The sequence below is a fragment of the Apteryx mantelli genome, chromosome 26 (assembly GCF_036417845.1).
Source record: "Apteryx mantelli isolate bAptMan1 chromosome 26, bAptMan1.hap1, whole genome shotgun sequence".
NCBI classification, from domain to species: domain Eukaryota; kingdom Metazoa; phylum Chordata; class Aves; order Apterygiformes; family Apterygidae; genus Apteryx; species Apteryx mantelli.
The window spans coordinates 682,323-705,303 of record NC_090003.1 but is presented as its reverse complement, the minus strand read 5'-3'; the positions used below and the strand labels follow the sequence as shown (position 1 = coordinate 705,303).

The window sequence follows — 22,981 nt, the reverse complement described above, 5'->3', positions numbered from 1 at the left end:
TATTCTTCACTAATACAAATGAATCCCTCAGATAACCTTTGATAAGCTTTCACTGCAATTTTAGAGGTTTGTCTCCAGATACCTGCTTTTGACAAACTTGTTATGAACCGTTTAAGCACCTTTTGTGCAGATAAAATATCAGTATTGTCACTGAGAACATTCTAATTTAAAGTTTTGATTCTTTGGAAATGCTCATGAATATACTAATGTCTGCCACATAATTTGTCTGCTTCCAACCATACTCTTCCTAAGTAGATATACTTTTCTTATAGAATACAGCTAGCAACTGACTGGCAGAAAATAATTGAAGTATTTTTAAAGATGGACAATGCAGCTTTTCCTGTAGTAGATGGTGGATACCTACCCCTTGTGCACTGTTTGCTTTACAGGATTTGTGTGGCCAATGACTTATTTCTAATAATTTAGTAGATATGGGCTTTTGTAGAGTCACTGCACAAGCAGGAAAATGTTAAGAAATCTAAATGATGAAATGGGACATTTTTCTTCAAATGCCGTTGCACCAGTTATTCCTGGTGTAGGATGAACAGTGTTTTCGACATTTCTTAATCATTGTTGCTCATATAGAACTTACTTTTAATGGAAATACCTATATGGCCTCTGGGGATAAAAATTTTCAGAGAAAAAAAATCATTGGTTGAGGTATAATGGCTTTAAGAATCCAGTTCAGTAAGCACAGGGTTCTTGTGTGCTGTATTTTCTCAAATAAGTGAACGCTTAGGGATTAATTAAACTCTTTTTGGTCTCTACAGCAGTGTAATCTTTCTTTTATGCATTTTAGGGATTGTACCATGTAAAAAGTCAAATATGTTATCTGTATGTCTCCAAGAAAAAGTGTCGGGATAAAATTATGCACCTTCTTGAAAAGAAAGAGATGTGCAGTACTTGTTATGTACTTATGTTGCCCAAAAGACTGTGACAGTATTCAAGCGCCGAGCAAGTTGCGGCCACCTGCTGTTCCTAGATGTACCACAAAGGAGATGTCCCTGTTGCACACATCTTTCCCGGTACAGCTTGAAGTCTGTGATGGTGAAGTGGTTTAATAATCTTTTTCACCAAGCCTTCCATTGTGTGCAGCTTGCATGGGTTGTTTCCAAATAACCCCTGCATTCTACTAAAAACATTTGGTTTTGTTGCTTAAATGTCTCATTCTTATGCAAGCAAGCCCCACAGCCTGCTCAGGGCTGTCTCTGTATCTGCAGTGAGCCCATCATCTTATTATTTTACCACTATACATATAATTTCACAGGTGTGACTTCTTTCCAGCAGGAACAGACTGCATCTGATTTTCTCATGTTACAATCTTCTCCATGTATGGAAACAGATGCCCTAGTTCTCACTATTCTCTTCTGAGATATGTAGCAATAGTACTGTTTTGTAGTTACTGTCATTGGAGAAACAGGCTTACTCCAACAGATGTGTCTTGCACGGTATTCTAAAAGTGGCAAATCTCATGTGTATGTAGTGGTTTCAGCAGATCGAGAGCCCCACTGTGGCTTACTGCTGCAAAATTCGTGTACCAGAGGAGAGGCTACCTACAGAGGGGAAGAGCAGTTTTGACCATTGCCCCCTAGTTAGGTGTGTGAAAACATTAGCGTTCAAACTGGGTCTGAAGCACAAGTTACTTGTTTGTAGAAGATACCTTTGTGGGCGGAGTGCGCTCAGAGTAATCCCCTTTCTAATCACTTTAACTTCTCTCTGACCAGCTTAAATTTGAAACAGGTACTTCCCATCCTGCTGCTTTTTTTTTTTTTTCTTGAATAATGATATGACGTGAGAAAGATGTAAACCATGTGTTAGTGTATTGCTGGCATGAAACACATCTTAGTGTTTCAGCATCTCCCTTAATGAGATAAAATATATTTTAAATATGGAAGGGAGCAGAATTGAGCCCTGTGGGATTCCACGTGTGAGAGGGGTTAGGGAAGGAGCCTCTTGGTGATGATGATACATAAGCAAGCCATTCGGAAGAAGAGCCTTTTGCTTTTTGTGCCTTAAATAGTGCAAGAAAGGAAGCAATGTTCTCTGAGCAAATGAAGCAGGAAATACTGTATTTCTGAGTTTCCAAGAGCTTTATAGACAGTGATAAACAACTAGTTAAAAACAAGCCTTTAAATTTTTTCTGATTCCATATCTGAAACTTCGTGGTTATTCTGAGTAACTGGAAATATCTGTGCTGGCATGATTGTGCCAGAAGTAGAAACATGCCATCAAGCATTGTAGTGAGCCGATTCCATTTTTGGCATTTGTGCCTTTCTGTCATTCATGCAAAGCATACTTATTTTTTGATGGAAGCTTGAGGTTAAGGACATAATTTCATCCCCCCAGATTTTCACCTTAAGGGCTTAATGCTGAATGTACCAGAAGTAAGTGCGGTCCTTTGATTATACTCCTAATCAGTGCTTAAATTCATATGTAGACCTTGCAGATCCATTTCTGAAATGTGCCCTTTAGGCTCCTGATCCAGCTGACCATCCATTTCCATTAATCTCATACTGATTTCTCTGACTAAGACCTGTTTACTTTTTGTACTTTTAGTTGATTTTGATCAATCATTGATTCTACAGAAGGATTAACTTTTAATGTTGTAGTAAAGCTCCTTACATTTTTTTTAAGCAGGAAGAGGTGTTATAAAAATTTAAATTGTGCAACACTAGGTCACAGGTTCTGCTGTTTAATCAGAGATGGGAGTTGAAAGATGTCATTCCAAATATAAAAGCTGATTCTAATATTAATACTTCCATTACCAGTTAAAAAGGACTAATTTTATGCATAATTCATTTCTTTAGGAGCACATGCTAATTCTGAGTCCCTCTCCCACTCTGAGTCAGTAGGAGTTATTTTAAGCTGCCTATTGTGGTTACTATAGGTGAATTGGTAATATGTCACTAATCCTTGGGTGGTGCTGTGGCGTTGCTCAGTATTGTATGGAGACATCTTTTCAGCATCATGAGAATGGAAAAGTTCTGGTCGTTTGGAGCAAATTTTAAAATGTGCATGACAGGCTCTTCATAGACATAAGCAAGAAGAAAGAGAAGGTCATGGACTTTGTGTAAATGTTCAAACGAGGTTATGCTAACTTACATATTTGGAAGATAGTGTGTTGTTTCCCTAACAGATAAACATTAAATATAGACTGACACTGTCAAAAAAGATAAAGTGTGTCACTTAACACTGAAAGTGACACTCCATAAGGATTTTTTTTCAATTTATAGTTCAATAAAAAGTAATCTGTGTAGGGGTATTCTGTCCTTGTCTGCGAAACAGTTCTACAGTACAAACAGTACTGCAAAACAGTTCTGTGATTTTGACAGGCTCATGTTCTTGGTTTTACCTTCATGCTGTCCCAGGCTAAAATACTTCATGTTTAACACTATTCCATAAATAATTAACATGCCTGTCTAAGCAACTGAAGATCAGCAGCAAATTTTATTGTTGATGAGTAATAGGGTTCTCCTGCATTCTTCACTCCTTGTATTGTATCTTCATTTTAGCTCTGCTACCAGGGGTTTAGGACTGATTTACTCCACTTTAGAAAAAAAGTATTACTGTTCCAGTCCTTCTTGGGGAAGAAGTTTAGGTGGAAAATCAAGAAATCACAAATGAAACCATCTAAATAAAGGCTTGTTATTTCTAGGTATTTTGAGTATACTATTTGTATATATTTCTCATTCCGTGCAAATCTTGTGGGTCATATGGGAGAGAACTATTTTAATAATTAAGACAAGATTGAGGTAAATCTAGAAAGAAAACTCTGTTATATATCTAAAATTAATTAGAAAATATAAAAGAAATAATTTTGGTTTATAGGAACTACTGCATATCTGTAATGACAAAGAAAGGTTTTATGTAATAAGGTACTGGACAAGCATCCAAGAGAGATTTGAGTAGCTGCACTGCCATAGTATCACCATTAGCAAATCATAATCTGTCTTGATTCTAGTTTGTGATACTGGAATTACAGTGTAGCTTTTTTGTAGCCTTCCATTGGGTTTATCTATTCATAAATGATGAAAAAAATCAGAGAAGTTCCTTATTGTTGTGAATCTATAGCCTGACAGAATCATGGTTGAGTCCTTTAAAGATTTGAGATGGTGATTTCAACATTAATGCTTTTTAACTTAAAACATGAGTGTGCTATTTTTTGTTCATTATGTTTCCACGTAACATATACAGAAACAATAAATAACAGGCATATATGGATTAAGACTTGGTTTGGTAGCTCCAGGACAGATTTTGGTGCAAAGGGCAGAGATTGGGTGGTGCTGTCATCAGAAGCTCCTTGGGAGCAGAATGACTTGGTTAAATTTGACTTTGGCTTTGAATTTGCATGGCTTTGAACACCTTTTAACTGCCTTTCTTTCTATGCCTTTGTCAGTTTTCGCCTCCTTTGGTTCTCTGTCTTTCTTTCTTTCTTTTTCTTCTTCCATTACTCATTCTTCTGTTTTCAATGTCTTAGGCTGACATTTTCATACCTGTGTGACTAAAGTTTGGCTCCTAAATCCATATTTATTTGGTTAATATAGACAGCAGACTAATTTCAGAAGTGCTATGTATCCTGGAAAAGACATTTGTTTAAAAGTAGGAACAGAAATTTAGGGCCATACCTTTAGGGATCTTGGACTTAAACACTTTGTTTGCTCATACGTTCTTACTATATTTGCTTTAACTGTCACTAGAGATCTCATATCAAACTAACCTGAAAAATTACAGTATCTTGTACATGCTGAGAGAAAAAGAATTATGGAAAATGCCCTTTTCTTCTAGTGAGACTGGTTACCGTATGGGTTTCTGTTCATGCTGTGGGCTGGGATTCAGTGAGCCATGTTTGTCTAGCAGCATTTTCTGGCTGAGCCAGGAGCTGTTCATTCACTGCCCCAGTCAGAGCTAGTTATGGACCAGCCTTGTACACGATAACTTTGCTTTACTAATTTGTTTGTAGAATTTACGCTTTCTTCTCGCTTCTTAGGTGACAAAAGCAGTTGTACATATTAGCAGGGGAGAGGGTTTGGGGCGTGGGGAAAAAACTTTCCCAGAGAGTAGCAGCCAGGCCGTGCAGCTTGTCACAGGATGATGACAACTTCAGAAGAAAAAATTTGGGGGGTGGGTACCCTATTGAAGGCTGAAATTATAACTGAAGCCACCATGGGTGACAATTGTATTGCCTCTTTAAACTACATAACTTGATTGTCTTAATGTAAAAGAAAGCAAGGAGGAATGTTCTGAATATACTGTAGGAAATTGTCTATATTAAATCTAAACCAGCATTTATGAGCACTGTATATATTACCTGATTTTGCCAGAATTATGTAAACATGGGGGGTGGAAATTGTTAATGGAGCCTGACTACCAAAATAAATCACAGCCCAATTATTCTTTTTTTCTGGCTAAAATTAGAATTTGATATAATGGTCAATAGACATTTTCTTTAATTTTTGATACATAATTTCTAATAGCTAATCCAGAAGAACTGAAGAAAGTTGCTGCAGAATTGCAAAAATAAATTATCTGAATTTTCTGGTGACTTACTAATAAATCCCCTTAGTTGGAAGCTTTAATTTACCTCATTTTTCAGTTTTTCCTCTTCTGACTGGCTTATGGGTGTATATTACAGCAAAATAATCATTATTTTCTCAGTGCCACCAGGGTGCTTAGAACAAGTATGGTACACAAAAGTAAAGACAGAACTTGTCCCATTCAAGCAGAGAAATAAAGCCCTCTGCTACGGACAGCAGAGGAGGAAACAACTTGGCGTGTGGCGGAGGCAGTGTGCCACAGTTTGTGGCATTGCAGGCTTTCTCAGCTGGCATCTCTGGCCTCAGCAAAATGCTACAAGTTGGCACCCATTTAAGTCAGTTCTAAAACTGCTTGAAGTTGTACCAGAACTGGAATAAATGGGACTCCAAATGTGCAACCCCCCAGTTTGGTCCCCCTTTTCCCCCTCCAGACTCAGTGCCAGTGTAGAGGAACAAATTTTTGTACTCTTGTTTTTAGTAAACTGGTGAATAGAGTGTTTAGTTTTGAGGCTACTGGCTTAAATTCCTATAAAGAAATCGTGAGGGTTAGCACAATGAAAACACCTTTCCTCCAGGGTCCCTTATAATGTTTTAGGCTCTGGAGTAAAGGTTTGTTGTAGTGTGGTGCAAATTCCCTATGGCCAACAAAGTTTTACTAGAGATTAATTGAACCTAGTGCTTGTACTTCTGAAGGAAATAAGTGGATGAAGAATTGCAGAAGAAATGGGTAGAAGAATGTATCCAAACCCCAAAACATGGAAGATAGCTGAGTTTGTCCCTCTGCTAATGTAGTATACAGTTTCATCCAGTATGAGGGTAATCCAGTATTTTTAGTTCCTGGTAATTTATATTCTTCTCCAACTCCCACACATCATTTTAGGCAAGTCATTTGGATGGCAGAGCTCTAAATAGAGTATATTTCTCTGGATAACCTTTCTGAAGAAATGCATGTTTTGGGATATTTACCTGTTTTTGATGAATTTGAGAACTGGCAATTATACTTCACAAGTACAGTGAAATATTGTTAAGTAACAATGGATTTATGCATACATGTTGACTTGGTTAAGTCTGTTTATTTTTTTCTTCATTTTCACCCTAAAACAGTTCTTGATTCTCTAGGTGGAGAGAAGAAAGGGCAAAAACATTTCATTTCTATCATTGTGTGTTTTTTTTTTTTAAAGCATCTCTATTCACACTTTTAAGGGTATTTTTGTAAGAACATTTGGCATTCCGTAGTTCTAAATCACAGAATAACTTTGTGCAAGCAGTTCAAAAGAAATGGAGTTTCCAACATTGTCTTTATAGCCATTAAAACTGTCTGAATTGTTTTGCTTTTTTATGCTTGCCATAGCAACTGTGGATGTATAATTTGCTGAATATCCATAACAGGGTATTTGAATATACTCTTTACAGTTTTACTTCTGCATATAACTAAGCATGTCAAATCATCTCATTAACCCAATTAACCAAGTTAGCCCCACATCTCTCATGGAATGACAATAAAGAAGAGTTTAAGTGAGCTTTTCCATACTTTGCCTCCCTCTAAAAAAATCACTACAGCAACAGATTTTATCAGTATATTACACTATTAAAAATTATTCATTGTTCAGACTGCAAAAACTCCTGGCACATCAGATTTCTTGTGACTTATCAGCTGGATGTAACTGTATGTTTCTGCCCAGAGAAAGGTAAGACCAAGTCAGGTTTTCCTGTGCTATACATGCACAATGTCTTTTGCAAATAGTACCTGAATGTCTAATGACTGTTAGGCATAGGGTTTTTAAACAGTGGGAAGCTGGGAAACTTGAAGAATACCAAAAGTATTTAAATTCAGATGGTAACTTCTTATCATGTTATTGCAAAAGGAATTAAATGGAAATAGTTGAGACACTGCTGGTATGTTTAAGGAAAAATCCATGTTCAGATTGCATTTTTACTGTTATGTAGATCACATTGTAATAACCTATACACTACTGTTAAAATTGTATATAGTTTCAGGTATATAAGATTCAGTTTATTAGGTTTTTTCCTGCTTGAAAAGCTTATACTGAGGAAGAGAATAAGTTCATTAGCCACATGTAGCAAAGTTCAGCACTACTTCAAGAACCGCATTAAAAAGGCTTTATTTATTTTTAACCACATTGCTTTTACAGACCAGGAAGGCTCTAGAAAGCCAGACAATGCTTCCAAAGATACTTCATAGAGCAGGTTGCATTCCACTGTAGAACCAAGGTATGTTGCATGAATTTCTGGTAGTGGAGCTATTATGAACCAGTTAGGTGGAAGTTCTTCCTTCCCCAGACTGTAAAGGCTGAGAAAAGGCAGCTGGTGTCCTAAATAACCTTGTCAATCAGACCACATGGACCTCATTACTCTAATGAGCCATAGAGGTATGTATGGAACTATAGCTTCAGAGAGAAGGAAGAGATGGACACTCTTGTGCACACATGTAGCTGATTTTGCATTTAATTATGTTTCTGGGTGATCTCAAGGTCTAACCCCATGTGGTGTACCTTATGGTTATTTGCTCTCAAGAGTATGTAAGTGAATAATGCAGCAAGGGCTATGGCTGAAATAAATGTTTGTGCTTGTCTCCCTGAAAATAACTGAAAGACTAGTCTTGACAACAGTTGCTTTCTGTATACTTGGGAGTGTCTTGGGTTCCAGCTTGGGTTGCAACCACGAGCCCTGGGGTCTGCAAAACTGAATGTGAATGGATCTCTGACGTTATTGTATCTGGTGGCAAAGTGAGAATCTAAGCAAGTAAACAAGCGTTCTTCCTAACTAGAAGGTGATGTGTTAGCTCTGCCATTTTTCTTGTCCCCTTTTCACTACTCAGTCTTGCCTGAATTATCCAAGTGAAGCTCTACTCCTTCTTAAATACCAGTTTAACACTAGCCTTGGGCAAGAAACTGGATGCTGCAGAAGGTAAGCTGGTTCTGAGCAGACAGACAGAGCTGGATAGGATTAGCATGCTGAAGGTACTGCAGATTATGCCCTCTGACTAATCCAGTTGCCCATTCTTGTTGAAGAAGAGATAGCAAGGCAGGACTCTCCATGGGAGGCAGACACTGGCACCTGCTACTCTGTCTGCTTCAGCACCCGTACAGTGCTGCACACAGAGTTACTTGGCATCACATGCTGGGACCTGCCAGAAATAAATACACGCTGAAACTGCTCTTTGTGCTCCTACTCAGGTCTCCAAGTGTAACTGGGCCATATGAGTAGTTTTCATCCCCAGAAAACAGATCACTGCCCTGATAAAGCAAGAGTAGTCATTGCTCAGTGCTACCACAACAAATGTCTTTTTGAGTAGCCTTTCCAAAGTGCCACACCAATTAGATAGTATGTTACCTCTAGTTTTGCTCATCAGATGTGAAAAAGCAACAGAGCATGGATCTGTTTGATGGCACTTAACCAATTAAAAACCTTTTTTACACTTAAAATCTGGTTTATGGGCAAAAAGGAAGCACATCTTATATGTATATAAAGCCAAGACTTTATTGTTAGTACAACTGAAATCTTAAGAATCTAATCATTATTAGTCCAGATCTAACTGTTACAGAAAAAGAAAGAAGATAATAGTTAGAATGATTCTGTACAGAAAAAGTTTAATTTCCCTGTACTACATCATTATTTTTGAGCCGTAATATCTCATTCTGCATAGGATGACTGCTTCTTATTGCTGTCTTATGTGGAAGTATGGTTGTACCATGCAAAGATAAACAAAAGTAAAACAAGCTAACCATACACCTGGTCAATTAGAGAAATTGCTGTCACAGCTAAACCAAGTAAATCAAAGCTGCAGGCCAGTCAAGAAAAATTCAGAAAGAGCAAGCTGACAAGCTTCGGTACGGAGGCCTTGCAAGCTCAGTGCAAAGCTTATGGCCTGTTACTGGCAATGGCAATACTGTATTACAGGGCTATATGGTTATACCTGATGAAACATACTGGAGCACAGCTGTATCTTGTGAGAAAGTGTCTGGCAGCTGGGGTGAGTCCAAAGTGGGATAGCCCTACGAATCTTCAGATAAAGTTATCACCTAAACATCTGATTTTTGTGTCAGGAAATTGTCTTGCAGCCTTAACTATAGAGGATACCTATCTTAATCCAGTATTCTTTATTGCCATAGTGCAAATAGTGAGGAATAACAACTGTGTGGCTACCTCATGTCTTTGTGAAGTGTAAGGATCACCTCAGAAGAATATCCAAGGACAGACATAAATTCCCTAGAATTTATCAAGAAAATGGTAGCTCTTTGCCATCCTGATAACTACAGAAGTTTCCAGGATATCTTGAACAGCTGAAGGAAACAATTACCTTAGCTGGTCCTGTGGCTGCATTAATATTTGTGTGTATTTACAGTACCTACTATACTAGCTATATGACTGTTAGGAGTGGGTTTGTCAATCTAGAGCCTCTTCATCAATGTGCCTTTCACGGTTCATGAGATTAACAGTCACTGAAAATAGGAAAAAGGAATTTTCCTTTTTTTCTGTCTTAGAAGAGACCCATCCCACCATACTCATCTTTCGTCTTGGCTCAGAAATTGCTTCTGTCCTTAGTGAAAGCATAAAGCCAACAGGTCTTTTTAAAAAAGTCTTATTCTCATGAGGATCTAAGTGGAAATATCCCTTTTGAGCATTTAGTCGCACACATCAAAGGAAACAACTGTTTCAATCTTCATTTGCATTGTGCTGGCATTAGATGTGGTCCAGTTACACTGAGCTCTGCTTGAGAAGGCAGAAGTGCCAGTACTTTTCAAGCTTTGACAGAGATGAAGAAGAAACTCAGCCAGGCAAATAATATATCACTCTTCCAAGGCGCTTTCCATTTTTAAAAGGACAGAACAATTTACTTTGTTTCTTGAGAGACTCTTCATAGCAAAAGTGCCTTGACATCCAATTCTAAGAAGGCAGACTAAGCATTGATTTGTTGACCACTTTGCTCTTAAAGTGAGGCTTAGCTTGCAGTGAGCTTGGAATGGCAGCTGAACTGTGATTTTTGTTCTTGGGTACTCAGAGGCAGCAGCAATCTTCAGAAAACTGGACACAGGTCCATGGAGATCCTTCCATACAAAAGGAACAATGGGACAACCTTACAAGGTTGATCCGAACAGCGCGCTGCTGTACCTTTGCTGCAAGACTGTAAAAGCTGATGGTCCAGCCTTGGTGCCGGCGAGGCTGTGGGCCACGTGAAATACCCGCTGGCCTCTGTTTCCAGCCAGCTGGACATTACGCTGGGGGACTGACTGATAAGCCAAAGCAACAACTGCTACTCCTACCGTGCCTTCCCTGAGCTGTTTCTCAGAAGCAGCCGTGGCACGCTGTCCACGCGCCTCTCCACAGGGCTGTTCTACAAAGACACAGCCGGGCAGCAGGAAGCAGTCACGCTGGATGGCGTCGGTAATCGGGATTTAGGCAACGCTTGGCTCTGACGGGCCAGAGTGGGAGGATCAAACTGTTGGGACCCTCCACAGCGATCTGTTCTTTCAAGATAAGCTTTTGCTGAATGGTGTGGATGTAAAAATTAAGCTGACGCACAGCAAAGACAGCTTTTGTTTGATGAGCTCTCTGGCAGCAGGGGTCTGCAAGCTGGTTATTACCTATGCCTTGCTGTTTGTGAAGAAAGTGTGGGTGGCACTCAGGGTGTGTTTCGGACATGCTGAGCCTTTACTTATAGCCAGCGCTAAATACCCAGTGGACCTAATGCTAAGATTCCTGTGATAAACGTACTTAGTAGAAGCTTTCTCAGTTTCATTGCTCTGACAAGCAGAATTCATCAAATCATTGATCACAACCATGTTTACTTTATTACAGGGAAATAAACAGTTATCACTAAGACTTGCAGGCAGATCCTTCACAAATCTGATAACAGGATATTTACAGAGCAGTTCCTGATGCAATGGTTGCCAACAGCTGTAACACCACGTGACATTCTCAGGCATAACAGAAAGCAAGCAGTAGACCTTTTCTGAAGACTTCCTACAAAATAACTTTTTCCACAGTTGCTAGACCCTGCCTGAATAGCAGAAAAGGAGTGCTTCCAGCCTATGATCAAAAGCTGTGGGGGGGAGGCTTTAAAATAAAAAAACGTAGACTGTGTACCCTTTTGTCACAGATTGCCTTCTGTGTCTTCCGGAGGGGCCTGCTTTTGGTTGCCTACTTCTCGTTCCTGGGGATAGAGCACTGCTCTATCACCATCTTTTTAGGATCGTTGCTGTCTGCATTTATGTCATAATTTAAAGATCCCTCAGTGCCTCAAAACTGATCTTTTCTCTTTTTGTTTCATTTAGAATGATACTTTTAACCTTTAAACAACACTTTCCTGCAGACTGCGAGTAGCCATAGGATTTGAGACCTGATGACACAGACTCAGTGATGTGCTCATCTGGTGGCAACTCGCTCGTTTGCTTGCCTGAATAGTCATGGAGCAGGGGGTCCAATCCCTGGACAACTTGCGAGTATTACAGTCCGTGTTGTGAAAAAATGGGAGAAATAACCCCAGCAGCCCTAGATGCTCAATGCTTGGGGAAGGCTTCTTTAGTTTCATGAGTAAAAAATTCAGAATCTATGGAATGTATACGCAGGCTGGGTACTTCTGAGCTCATGATTTTACCACTTTTGATGATTTTTCCCTTCACGTCCCTTTTTCCCTTCAGAATCTGACTAGCAATGAAGTAGCCATCATAGCCTTTGGTGTTATGCCCTAGGAAAGCCCCGAGACTTGTGTCCGTAAACAGCTGAATAAGGTGCATGAGGCATGTGTTCCCTTTAAACTCCCATTCTCCTTCAGTTTTTCTTTCTGTCCCTTCTTTTTCATTCTAAGGTGCATCTCATGTTAACTCCATGGCAAAAATGTAATTTGGGACATGTGTCCCGGTTTCCTGCATACATTCCATGTCACAGAAAATATAGCGCTGCCCTGCTTCTGGGCTTTTGATCACGGGCATGAAGCACTGAGTGCTAGTTTATGTTACAGACCTGTTTGTATCATGTTCAGCACTTCCAGCCTTTACTTTTGTGATGCTTTTCCAGGTAGGCCTTGCACTTCTCACATAAAATCATAGCCAAACAATCAGTTTGTTTTTTAATAGCCACAGCCTTGTGCCTCTGCAGACATTCCCTAGATCTGCCCAGCAGCCTGCAGCTAGGGCACCTTATTCTCATCCCCATGTTAACTGCACAATTGCAAGAAAAGCAGAGCCAGCAATAATGTTTACTGCTGTGTCCGTGATGGTGCAACGTATGACAAAGCTCACAAAAGTCTCTTGCCCCAAATACCTTCCTGACATTCTTAACACCGTAATAATGTTCATTGTCTAAAAGGAGGAAGCAGGTCTTGGGATATCTAAGACTGTCATTTGGCTTAAAAATCCCCCAACCCTTTTTCCCCTCAAACAAGAGGATGATGCATATATTAACATGTAGCACATTTGCTTGATTCATAAAAAATTCAGCTTTTAAGTTTTAACTGAAATATGGTGCATCTTAAAATCTTCTTTGATTAATAAACATACATTAGGCCATCTGTGAATTTGAAAGAGCAAATTAGAGATTATAAGAGATGGAACTGTAAATATGACAGATCGGTTAATGATTTCAGGTGGCTGTGTCTTCTGATGGGCACACAATACTGGTTCTACTTTTTCTCTTCTATATTAACTCGAATCCAGCTTTCAGGAAATAAAAGATGTAACAAGTTTGTTTTCAGTCTTAAAAGCTTTTTTGAGCATTTCAGTTTTGATATATTTTAACGTGCTCTAGTAAATGCTGGGTGGAAATTGTGGGAATAGTGAAACTTTTTTATTAGAGATTGATCACTAGCCTACTCATTTTGGATTAGAGTAATTGGAAACCATAAACTAAGAATGCTGCATAAGGGCAAGAGCTGAATGTGAAATATGAATTGATCTCATTAGATTATACGGATTAATTAAAATAGCTTTATAGTTTACTAATGGAAAAAGAATAACTTAATTCTTACTTCCGTGTGGAGAATGACTGCGTAACGCTACAAGATTCAGTTTACTTGCCGAGCTCTTACAACAAGCATTGAAGCGGCCGTTTCGCGGTGCCGAGGCGGGGCGGCGCCTGCCCCCGGCTGCGGCCCGCGCCCGGGCCCGGGGGGCGGCAGCGGCGGGACCCGCTCTGCGGACGCGGGAAGCGGCGGCGGCGGGGCTTTGCGCGGCTTCCGCGCAGGTGGGGGGGGGGGGGAGAGGGCAGGGCGGGTGCGGGGGGGCGCCGAGGCCGGGCGCGTCCTGGCGGCCCCCACGCCCGCCGCGGGCCGCCCCCGGGCCCCTCCGAGGCGGGGGCGGGCGGCGGGCGGGGCGGGCGCGCGGATTGGCGGCGGCGCCGCCCGCCGCGCCAATGGGCGCCTTTGTTTAGGGTTACAGGGTGAGGAAGGGGCGGGCACCGGCCGCGGCCGGCCGCAGCCAATGGACAGGGCGTGGGGCCCTGTCACCGGCTGGCGCCCGGCGCTCCCTTCCCATTGGCTGCTCGCGCCGTCGCTCTCCCGGCTGCCTCTCCTGGTTGGCCGGCTGGGCCGTCACAGCCGTGCGTCAATCGGCACGTCCCGTTTCCTCTCCGGCGCGGTTGGCTCCGGCAGCCGTCAGTAGCGCGCAGCCGCTTCCTGACGGGCTGCTGCGGCCGTCAATAAGGCTCTGCCTCCCGCCCTCCTCGCCGTCACTGCGCGGCCGCTGAGTGGCTGCGCCGCGCGTCAGTGAAGCGACTCCGCGCGCCGATTGGCGAAGCGGGCTGTCAGTAGCGCCCATCCCCTCTCGCCGCCCGCCCCCCGGCGGCGGCGATTGGCTGGGGCGGGTGTCAGTGCGGCGGCTCCCCCAATGGGCGGCGCGGGGTGTGCGCCGTGCGCGCGGTGTGGCCGGCCCGGCGGCGGCGGCGGCGGCAGCGGGAGGAGGCGGCGCGCGCCTGGGTCCCGGTCGCGAGGAGGCGGAGGAGGATGTGGCGCGCGGAGGGGAAATGGCTGCCGAAAACAAGCCGGAAGGTGAGCGCGCCGCCGGGCCGCGTCCGCGCCACGCCGCGCCGCGCCGCCGGGCCCGGGCCCGCCCGCCGCCCCCCGCCCCGGCCCCGGCCCCGCGGGCCCGCGCCGGGGCGGTGGCGCCGGGCCGCGCGGCGCGGCGCGAAGTTGGGCGGCGTTGGGCGCCCCCGCGGGGCCGGGCCGCGCCGGGGGGCGGCGGGCGCGCCATGTGCGGCGGGCAGGCCGCGTGGCGCGGGCCCGCGGCGCCCCGGGCCGGCGCGGCCGGGCACGCCGCCCGCCGGCACGCCTCCCGCCGCCCGCCGGCACGTGCCCGCTGCCCGCCGCCGCCGCGGAGGTGGAGGCGGCCCGGGGTCCGGCCGCCGGGCCGCGCTGGGCCGGGCCCACCGCCGCCTGCCCGCGCCGCCGCGCTCGCGCCGGGCCTGCGCCCCCCGCCGCGCCGCGCCGCCCCCGGGCCGAGCCGAGCCGAGCTGAGCTGAGCCGAGCCTGCCGCGGTGCGAGCGCCTCCCCCCCCGCCCCCCCCGCGGCGGCGCACGTGCCCCGCGGCCGCGCGCCTGTCACGAGCTGCGCCGGCCTCAGCCGCGCCGCCGCCGCCGGGCCTTCCCCGCGCCGGGCGCCGAGCGGGGGCGCCGCCCGCTCCGTTCCGCTCCGCTCCGCGCCGGGCCGCGCGGTCGGGCCTGGCGGGCCGCGGCGGCGCCCGGCCCGGGGAAGGCGCCTCCCGCTGCCGCCGGCGGCGCGCCCGGCCTGCGCCCGCGCCGGGGCCCCGCGGCCGCCACGCGGCGCTCTGGAGCGGCGGGGCCGGGCCGGGCCGGGCCGGGCCGGGCGGCGACCCCCGGCGGCGACCCCCGGCGGCGGCGGGCGGCCCCGGCGCTGCGCGGAGCGGCGCGGCGCGGCCCCGGGGGGCGCCCGGCGCGGGGCTGCCGCGGCCGGGGGAAGCCGGTCGCGCGGGGGGAGCGCGGGGCTCCGCGGCGAGGGCGTGCGTGGCCTCCGCAAGGGGGTGGTGACGCGCCGTCCGCGGGAGCCCGGGCACGGCTGCCCTGCCTCGCGCCCGCGGGGGAAGGTGGGGTGTTGGCGCTTGGTAACGTCCTCGAAATACCTGCCGGCCGAGACCTTTACAGCTTAGCGTACTTTTCTTGCTCTTTTCGGTGGCGAGTTACTTCTTCCCTAAGTGGTGCTTTTCACAACGCTAAAATCTGTGCGGCCGTGTGTGCTTGCCAGAGTCTGTGTTCCGAGTCCTGAAGTTTGTTGTTTTTCCACCCGTGTTCATCCAAAATCTGGAGATTCGACTACGAAGTTAAGATTTAGACCGCATACGATTGCATGTAGGATTTCTGATGGTAACGGTAGGTACCAAAACGTAAACCCTCTCACATAAGAAAGGGAAGAGAACAGATAGTAAACAAAATCTATGCAGTCAATTTTCTTGGGGTGTTTTTTTTTTTTCCCTTTAACCTAAATTTGTCCAAAAAAGTCCTGTAAGAAATATTTACCAATAGTTTGTAAATGCCCAATGGTTTCTGAATCCTAACAGTTACTTGCCAAAACCATTTGTTGTTGTGTTGTGGAAGGTATCAACTGGCCTCGCATGGATGGCAAAAAATAATGCCTCTAGAAGAATACTGTTAGTGATATTATTTTAACATGGTAGTGACTGATGGAAGAGAGTGAGTTGGGGCTCATTGTGCTGGGAGCCCTTCAGATACGGTTTTGTGTTGTGGAATAAAATTGGTTACTTGTGTCAGGGCCTCCATTTTATACAGGTGTGAGGAGAGAGAGAGAGAGATACTTTATATCATGCCACTAATGAATCGCATTACTAAAATTTATCTAACTTTAGTTATACCTCATAAATTTATGATCAAATTTTAGTATTACCTTAAATCATTTTTTCAAAAATATGTCTAATACAAATTTTTTCCATGTTCATTATAGCGAATGTAGACAGCTCTAAATACTCTCTACTTTCTCCCTTTTAACCCATTTGCACTTTTTACCTGGAAAACTACTTCTTAAGGTAAAGTGGTCATTATTCCACCTCTTCCTGTGAGTTTTTCTGCTTAAAGCATTTTGGGGATGTTTCTATGTTTCTTAAAACTTAGCAGGCGTAAATCCTTTGTGGTCCTGACTGCCTTTGTTTTACTTTCTGGGTGGACCTTGTCCAGCATGCTGAAATCTCAATGCTCTTCAAAAGTATAAATTTTAAATAATAATGGTGAGTACGAGTATGTTGTCAGCTTCATCTTTTATTAATCTCTTTGAAGCTCCTGAGTTCCGTCTTTGCCGTGGTTTGGAAGACACTGGGCTTCATTCTTTTCTTGTTTATGCTGAAGTAAATGATTAAGTCCACTGAGGTAGTAAAATGCCAACTGGGTCAAACTGGTGTAGATGAGAAGAGAATTAGATTATGTTTTGACTTTATAGTTCAAACTGCTAAGCTTCAAGTTCTTCAATTCACTGATAGAACTATTGTCACCCAAGTGCGCCCTGATTTGTTTTTCTCTTCAGGCTTTTTGTGCTACTGTACAATGACATTTTTCTACATAAAGCACAGGCTTTAAGGTTGGTCTTACACAACTGAAGCTATGACTTTAAAGATTCATGCAGATTAGTACTCTTTAGCTTTCAAGATAATTTGTTTTTATGTTCATTGTTTAATGCAACTTCTGTCATGTTTCATATGGATAACTAATATTTTGTGGGCTGCTAAAGGTTTTTTTTTTGAGAAGATGGGTCAGCATTTGCTCTTGTAATGTAGTGATGTGTAAGGATTCTTGGAAGAATTGACTTTTATGTCCAATGTTTGAGTGTCTAAAGTCTGACATTATAAATAAGTATTTTACCTAGCTATTAATAGTTGATTCAGTTATTTATACCTGTGTAGAGCCCAGGCGGTATCATTTAGGTGGGAGGGAAAAGTCTTCAGTAATTCAGCTTATCACCAGTTCTGTGCTCTTTTCATAGTAAATTCACAGTGTATTTTCCCCCGGTTGACCTAGTTCTGTAATATATTTTCAAGGAATCAAGGTATAAGCCATTCATTCCTTAAACTTAAACTCTGCCTGACAAAAACTTAGATTGGAGTAGTTTTAAAGCATGACCCAACACAAGCGTTTCAACAGTAGTACTGATGCTTGGGGAAAGAATGCGAGTCACCTGACGTTCCTTGCTTTGCTATTTAAAACTTTTGTTCGTAAATGACAGCAGATGAGTTGCATGTAAAAACGCTGCTTCTATTAGAGGAGAAATCCGTTCCTCCACCACCGAAGTGGTGCAGTGAAAACATTTGTCTTGTGAACAGCTCTGGAAAGTACAAAGCCCTGAAGACCTTTCCTGTCTTTGAGTTTCCCTGTCAGGCTTTCACCAGAGCACCTCGTGCCTGGCTGGCAGTAGAAAGGTGTTGTCACGAGGTAGGATGCAGAGGTGAGACTGATTCCCTGTCTGCTGACTGTCGGGGAGATTTCCGTGTCTCTGAAAGCGTGGGTGAGCTCCCTCTTTACCGGTCTCGTTAGGCAGGGCAGCGCTGGGCTTGGTGCCTGAGCAGCTCTTGCGCCCGCCCTTGGGGTAGCGGCTGTTTGGTGTCTCTGAACCTGTACGCGGGGGGCTGAACCTGGGAGGTGTCGGCTTGGCAGTTGTAATGGGTCTGAAAACTTCGTGGGAAGCCACTTCTAAAAAACCTATCAGTAGAGAATCTTCCCTTTTTCTGTTTTTTTTCCAATGAATGGGTGTCTGAAACTGATAGATTTAAGATGCAGCGGAATGGTGCCCATGTAGTTAAGTTGTGCAGCCAGCTCAGGAGCTGGCAATTTTATTTGTTGTACCCCCTGAGTTCTGTTATATACCTGATTGTTGAATTTAATGTCCGTTAATTCAGGCAAGGTCAATGGATGGGAAAGTCATATTAGGTAGAATTTTTCCTAGCAACTCCCACATTGTGATCTGGAAGAACTAAAGCAAAAGATGTTCTACAGAAACATTTAGAGCAGTCAAAGGGTCGCTTGAGTTTTGACACACTTAATATTCAAGCTAATAGGTACGTTACAAGATTAAAAAGAAGTATTGAGACATTGAGTCAGTAGTGATGTAAATATTTGGGCAGGGATATGTGAGATGCATGGATTTTTTCTGTCAATTTGACATTTTTTTGATTGGTGCACTGTGGAGCAGTTTCTTGGGGTATTGGAACTTTTGTAGAGAATTCTGCATTTTTGTATTTAGAGTATCGGCTGCAACCCTGTTTCATCAATTAAATTGTATTAAATCGGTACTAACTGTAAATTAGTATCAGTTAAGTTGAGACTTCTGTGTTGACTAACTTTTTGTTGAGGATGATGAAGATGTTGGAACCACAGTGGATGTTCACGCTGCCCGGCCTCGGGGTTGGAGTCGGGAGCCGAGGATGGGGAGAGGCCGGCCCGGCGGGTCGGGGTTCGTGCCTTCGAGCCCTCTCTCCTCCGATCGGGAAGGACCTCGGGGTGACAGCAGTAGGCTACCAGGCTGTGGCATTACGCAGCCTGGTGTTTAGATGGACTGACAATATATAACTCTGAGCATGTTACGAAAGCGTGTGTTGCTGGGTTTTTTTGTTTGGATTTCTTTTAAGCTTTCCAATAATGGTCTTCATTAATACCTCACCAAGTGCTAAACAGAATAAATTTGGTTGCCTTGATCATAATTGTCTTGATCAACCACAGGTAATTATTTCTATGCTTGCTGGCCACGATAGGAACTAAACTGAGGGTTGTAAACTTAACAGAAATGCGCTCTTCCTACAGATGTTTTGGTTATAACGCTTTCATTTATTTTTTAGTAGAGTGGAATGCAAGACTTCACCGGGTTTAGCTGTGCAGCTGGCTGTATCTGCCACTTTATCATAGCTTGCCTGGGCAAGTTCTCATCTTCCACAAACCTGTGGTTTTTCCTCAGGGTGTTGGGGGAAATGGTAGGGAGTTTGGCAACTGATGGCTTCACTGTTGATACTGATCAATGAGGAAGCTCTAACTTCAAATATTATTAAAAGCTTAGAAACTGTTTTGGAAACATACCTTTTAAAAACAAAACACTCTCGATTTCAGTGTTAAACTGCAAATATTTACTTCCTTCTGTGGAAATGTTACATAACATTCTGTTACCTAAACAAACCTTATCCTGCTGTATGATGGATTGTGGATTTTGAGAGGATTTTGCTTCATTCCCTGGTCTGCTCTTTTTTTGGGCAAGATCTGTCTGTCACTGTGAAGAAGCAGTTTGACACTCAGCTTAGTGTACTGTTTCCCTCAGAATTTTTGCTGAATATCAGCATTTGGAATTTTACCAGAATTTCTGATGTCAAAGGTAGAAAGTGAACTGCCTTCTGCTGAAGTTGTTAAACTCGCACAGCCGTCAGTAAGCAGTGTGTTTGCGCAGTTGAAGAAAGTGGACTCACTTCACTTCTTCCAAACAGTAGGAACTACCTATGTTCTTGAGGATCGAGTTTTTGTTGAGTGATTTTTGTACTATAGGTATAACTGTTCCATGCATAAGATTTCTGAAATAAGGCATGGGACTTTTTTTTTTTTTTTGAAGTTCCGGATTTTTTAAAATCTAATTCCACATCTCTCTTGTTTTTTAATGGTCTTGCCAAACATGTTTGTTCTACTTTTTTTTGGTTTGCTTATTTCTTTATTTTAAAGCTACTACTGTATGAAGGTCCCCTACAGTTGTTGTAAGTCGGGATTCATTTCCTGCATCAGGAAACGGTAAAATGATTGTGTACAAGTAAGGTTAAAATAAAATAAAAATGCATTTGTTCTTTCAAAACTAGATGCTAAACTTATGTTACTTTATGTATTTTTAGATGGTTTTTTTCAACAAGTAATGTTCTAAAGATCTGCATTTAAAAAAAAAAAAAAAGGTATGAGTTTGAAGGAAGAGATGAAGAAGGAAAGGGAAATAGCTCTCCTAATTCTCTGTCCGGGCAGTCTTCAGAAAGAGTATTGAAATGTGACCTTCCTTTTTTAGTGTCCCCTCTGTCTCTGCTTCAATAAACCAAATATATCTACAGGGAGAAAAACTTTCCACGGAGTGAAATGAGGCTAGCAGAGTGCGTTGTGGAGTACTGTGCCTGGTTAATTAAAATGCAGTGCTTCCAGCAGCTTCTTGCATTTGCAGTGTTTCCTGGTTTTCCCGTTCCTTACCTAGGGAATTCTTCTTTTTATTTTTTTCCTCGCTTTGTGTGTTGTTTTCATCTTTTTCTTCTCTAGCTTCCTTCATTCCCTTCAACGCTGGAGTGTGTTTAACCTAAGTTTTAAATCCAGTGGGGTTTAAAAGGCAAATATGCCTTTGGGTGCTGGCGTACTCTGACAGCTCCAGTTTTGGGATCGCAGCACCTGTGCTGTGCCCGAGGCGATGCTCAAGGTGCCGCTTGCCAAGAAGCTCAGGGTGTGCTGAGGAGCAGGTATGGCACCGCCTGAGCCAGCACCGTCTTTAATACTGGGAATGGAGAGCTCAGTTCTGATACGGTATTGAAGCTGGTAGCTCTTTTGCAACTTTGCATGCTCCTTTACCATCTCTCCACACTTTGTTACAATTAAAGGAATTAATTTCACTAGGTTTAGTTGATATTTTGGGACTCTTAGAAAATTTCTTTCATAGTAGTGTTGAGAAGGTTTGCAGTAATGAAAACAATATAAATTAATGTGTTTTATTTTTGCTATGTTTGCAATGTTTGATTAATAATACCGCCCGAGTATCACTACATTGTTAAGGCATTTGTAATAAGTAAGCTATTGTGTTTAACTCTTAATCTTTTTTTAATAAATCTCCCCTTTCATCTGTTTTTTTCATTCTTCTTCTTCCAGCTATCATCTTACTATTTGACAATATTTAGAAGAACTTTCTACCTGCAGTTCATTCTAGGGCTTTTGGAGAAAATAGAAAGTAGCTAGATTGTGGAAATTTCCAGGGGTACACAGTGCTTCTGAACTTTGACAGTAGTATATTGGGCACAGGATAAGTCGGGGTTGAACAGCACAAAAGCAGTGGTTACAGTGCTCCTGATTCCCAAATGTTGTAGGTTGCTTTTGTTAGTTCTTTTTGTTGCAACAAAAAAGTACCAGTACCTTTTGGGTTGTTACTTTGGAAGAGCATTTGATTAGCTGTCCTTTATTCGGTCAAAGTTGATGTGAAGTTGAGTTGGAAGAGGTAGTATTAACCCACTTGCAAGTTGATGAGTTGTAGTGAAAACTAAGGAGGGAAAGAAGGAATTGATGGCACCTCTAAAGCAAATGTATTGCTAGCTGCGGTGAGCTTTGGCCTTCTCATCCTAATGTCACTTTTAAAAGTGGCAAAGTGGAACTCATATGGGAGCATACTTTTGGGATTTTAAATGTATGATCTGCAGGAAAAAATCAGTGATGCAGAAGTAGCTACACAGTTTCTGTACTCCTAAAGTTTGTTTTTGAAGCCAAGTTACATTTGTGCATCTTCCATATCTAAACATTCTCACTTGTCTTGTATGTTTAGCAGGATGCTTAAAAAAAACCCTGCTAAAATAGGATAACAAAAGAGGAACCTGTGAAATAGAGGTAGCCATTTTTGCTGGTTTAGGATTGTACTTCTAAGTGCAATAATAAAGCCGAGTATTTCTAAGAAGGTATTTCCAAGAAAGGAATAGCTAACTGTGTAAATCTGACCACCTCAACCAGTAAGTAGGTTTTCATTAAGAAGAAATATCCAGTTGTTTGTTGGTCTGTGGCAGATCTGTGCTCTAAAATTTTACTGTGGCAGTATAATACCATTTTACTTGTAGCAGTCTCCAATAGCATAGATTTCAGACTGCAAGCTGTCAAATGTTAGCAAAAAGAACCAAAACCTTTGCTGAGGAACTATATGGGACCTGCTTGAAATTTTGAAAATAACTTACAGTACTTGCTCTTTCAAATGGCAGATGAGCTTGTTTGGGAGAAATTAAAGCTGACAGCACATGCTACAACACGTTTTTCCAGATACTGTCCTTTTATGCATACCTAATGGCAATAGTGGATGATATTACTCAAATCTTTTTTATAAGTTTGAGTTTGTTGTAGGAGGAAAAAGTGGTTTTCTTCTAAGGAAGATAAGTCTTTAAACATCATGTATACATCTTGCAGAATCTAAAGCATACGTCTTGCGAAATATAAACAGGACGATGATTTCTCTTAACATAAATATTTTGACAACAGTTTTAACTTGTTTGAACATTCAGAATTGCCAGTAATACTTTGTGGTGGCAGTTTGCTTATTAATGTGTGAAAATCCATAAATGAAGTCTTTTGCCCTTTGTCCTGCAGCTTGTTGCCAGTTATTTCACATGAAGTCGTTCTGTCAACATTTATCTAGTCTTTTCTTTTATCGTTTCCCATAGAAGAAAAAACAAAGCAGGTGTGTCTCTTTTAGCCCATGGATGATGCCTGTTTTACTGGGAAAGTTGTGCTGT

General features: G+C 43.0%; 1 protein-coding gene across 1 annotated transcript in view; it reads left to right on the top strand.

Annotated features, from left to right (window-relative positions):
- The first annotated feature begins 14,361 nt into the window (after nucleotides 1-14,361).
- Nucleotides 14,362-22,981, top strand: part of CAMTA1 (calmodulin binding transcription activator 1) — a 467,604-nt gene continuing 458,984 nt past the window's right edge. Inside the window, exon 1 of the mRNA XM_067311008.1 lies at nucleotides 14,362-14,538. Coding sequence (XP_067167109.1) covers nucleotides 14,514-14,538 — 25 coding nt within the window. The 5' untranslated portion in view covers nucleotides 14,362-14,513. The remainder of the gene's footprint in view (nucleotides 14,539-22,981) is intronic.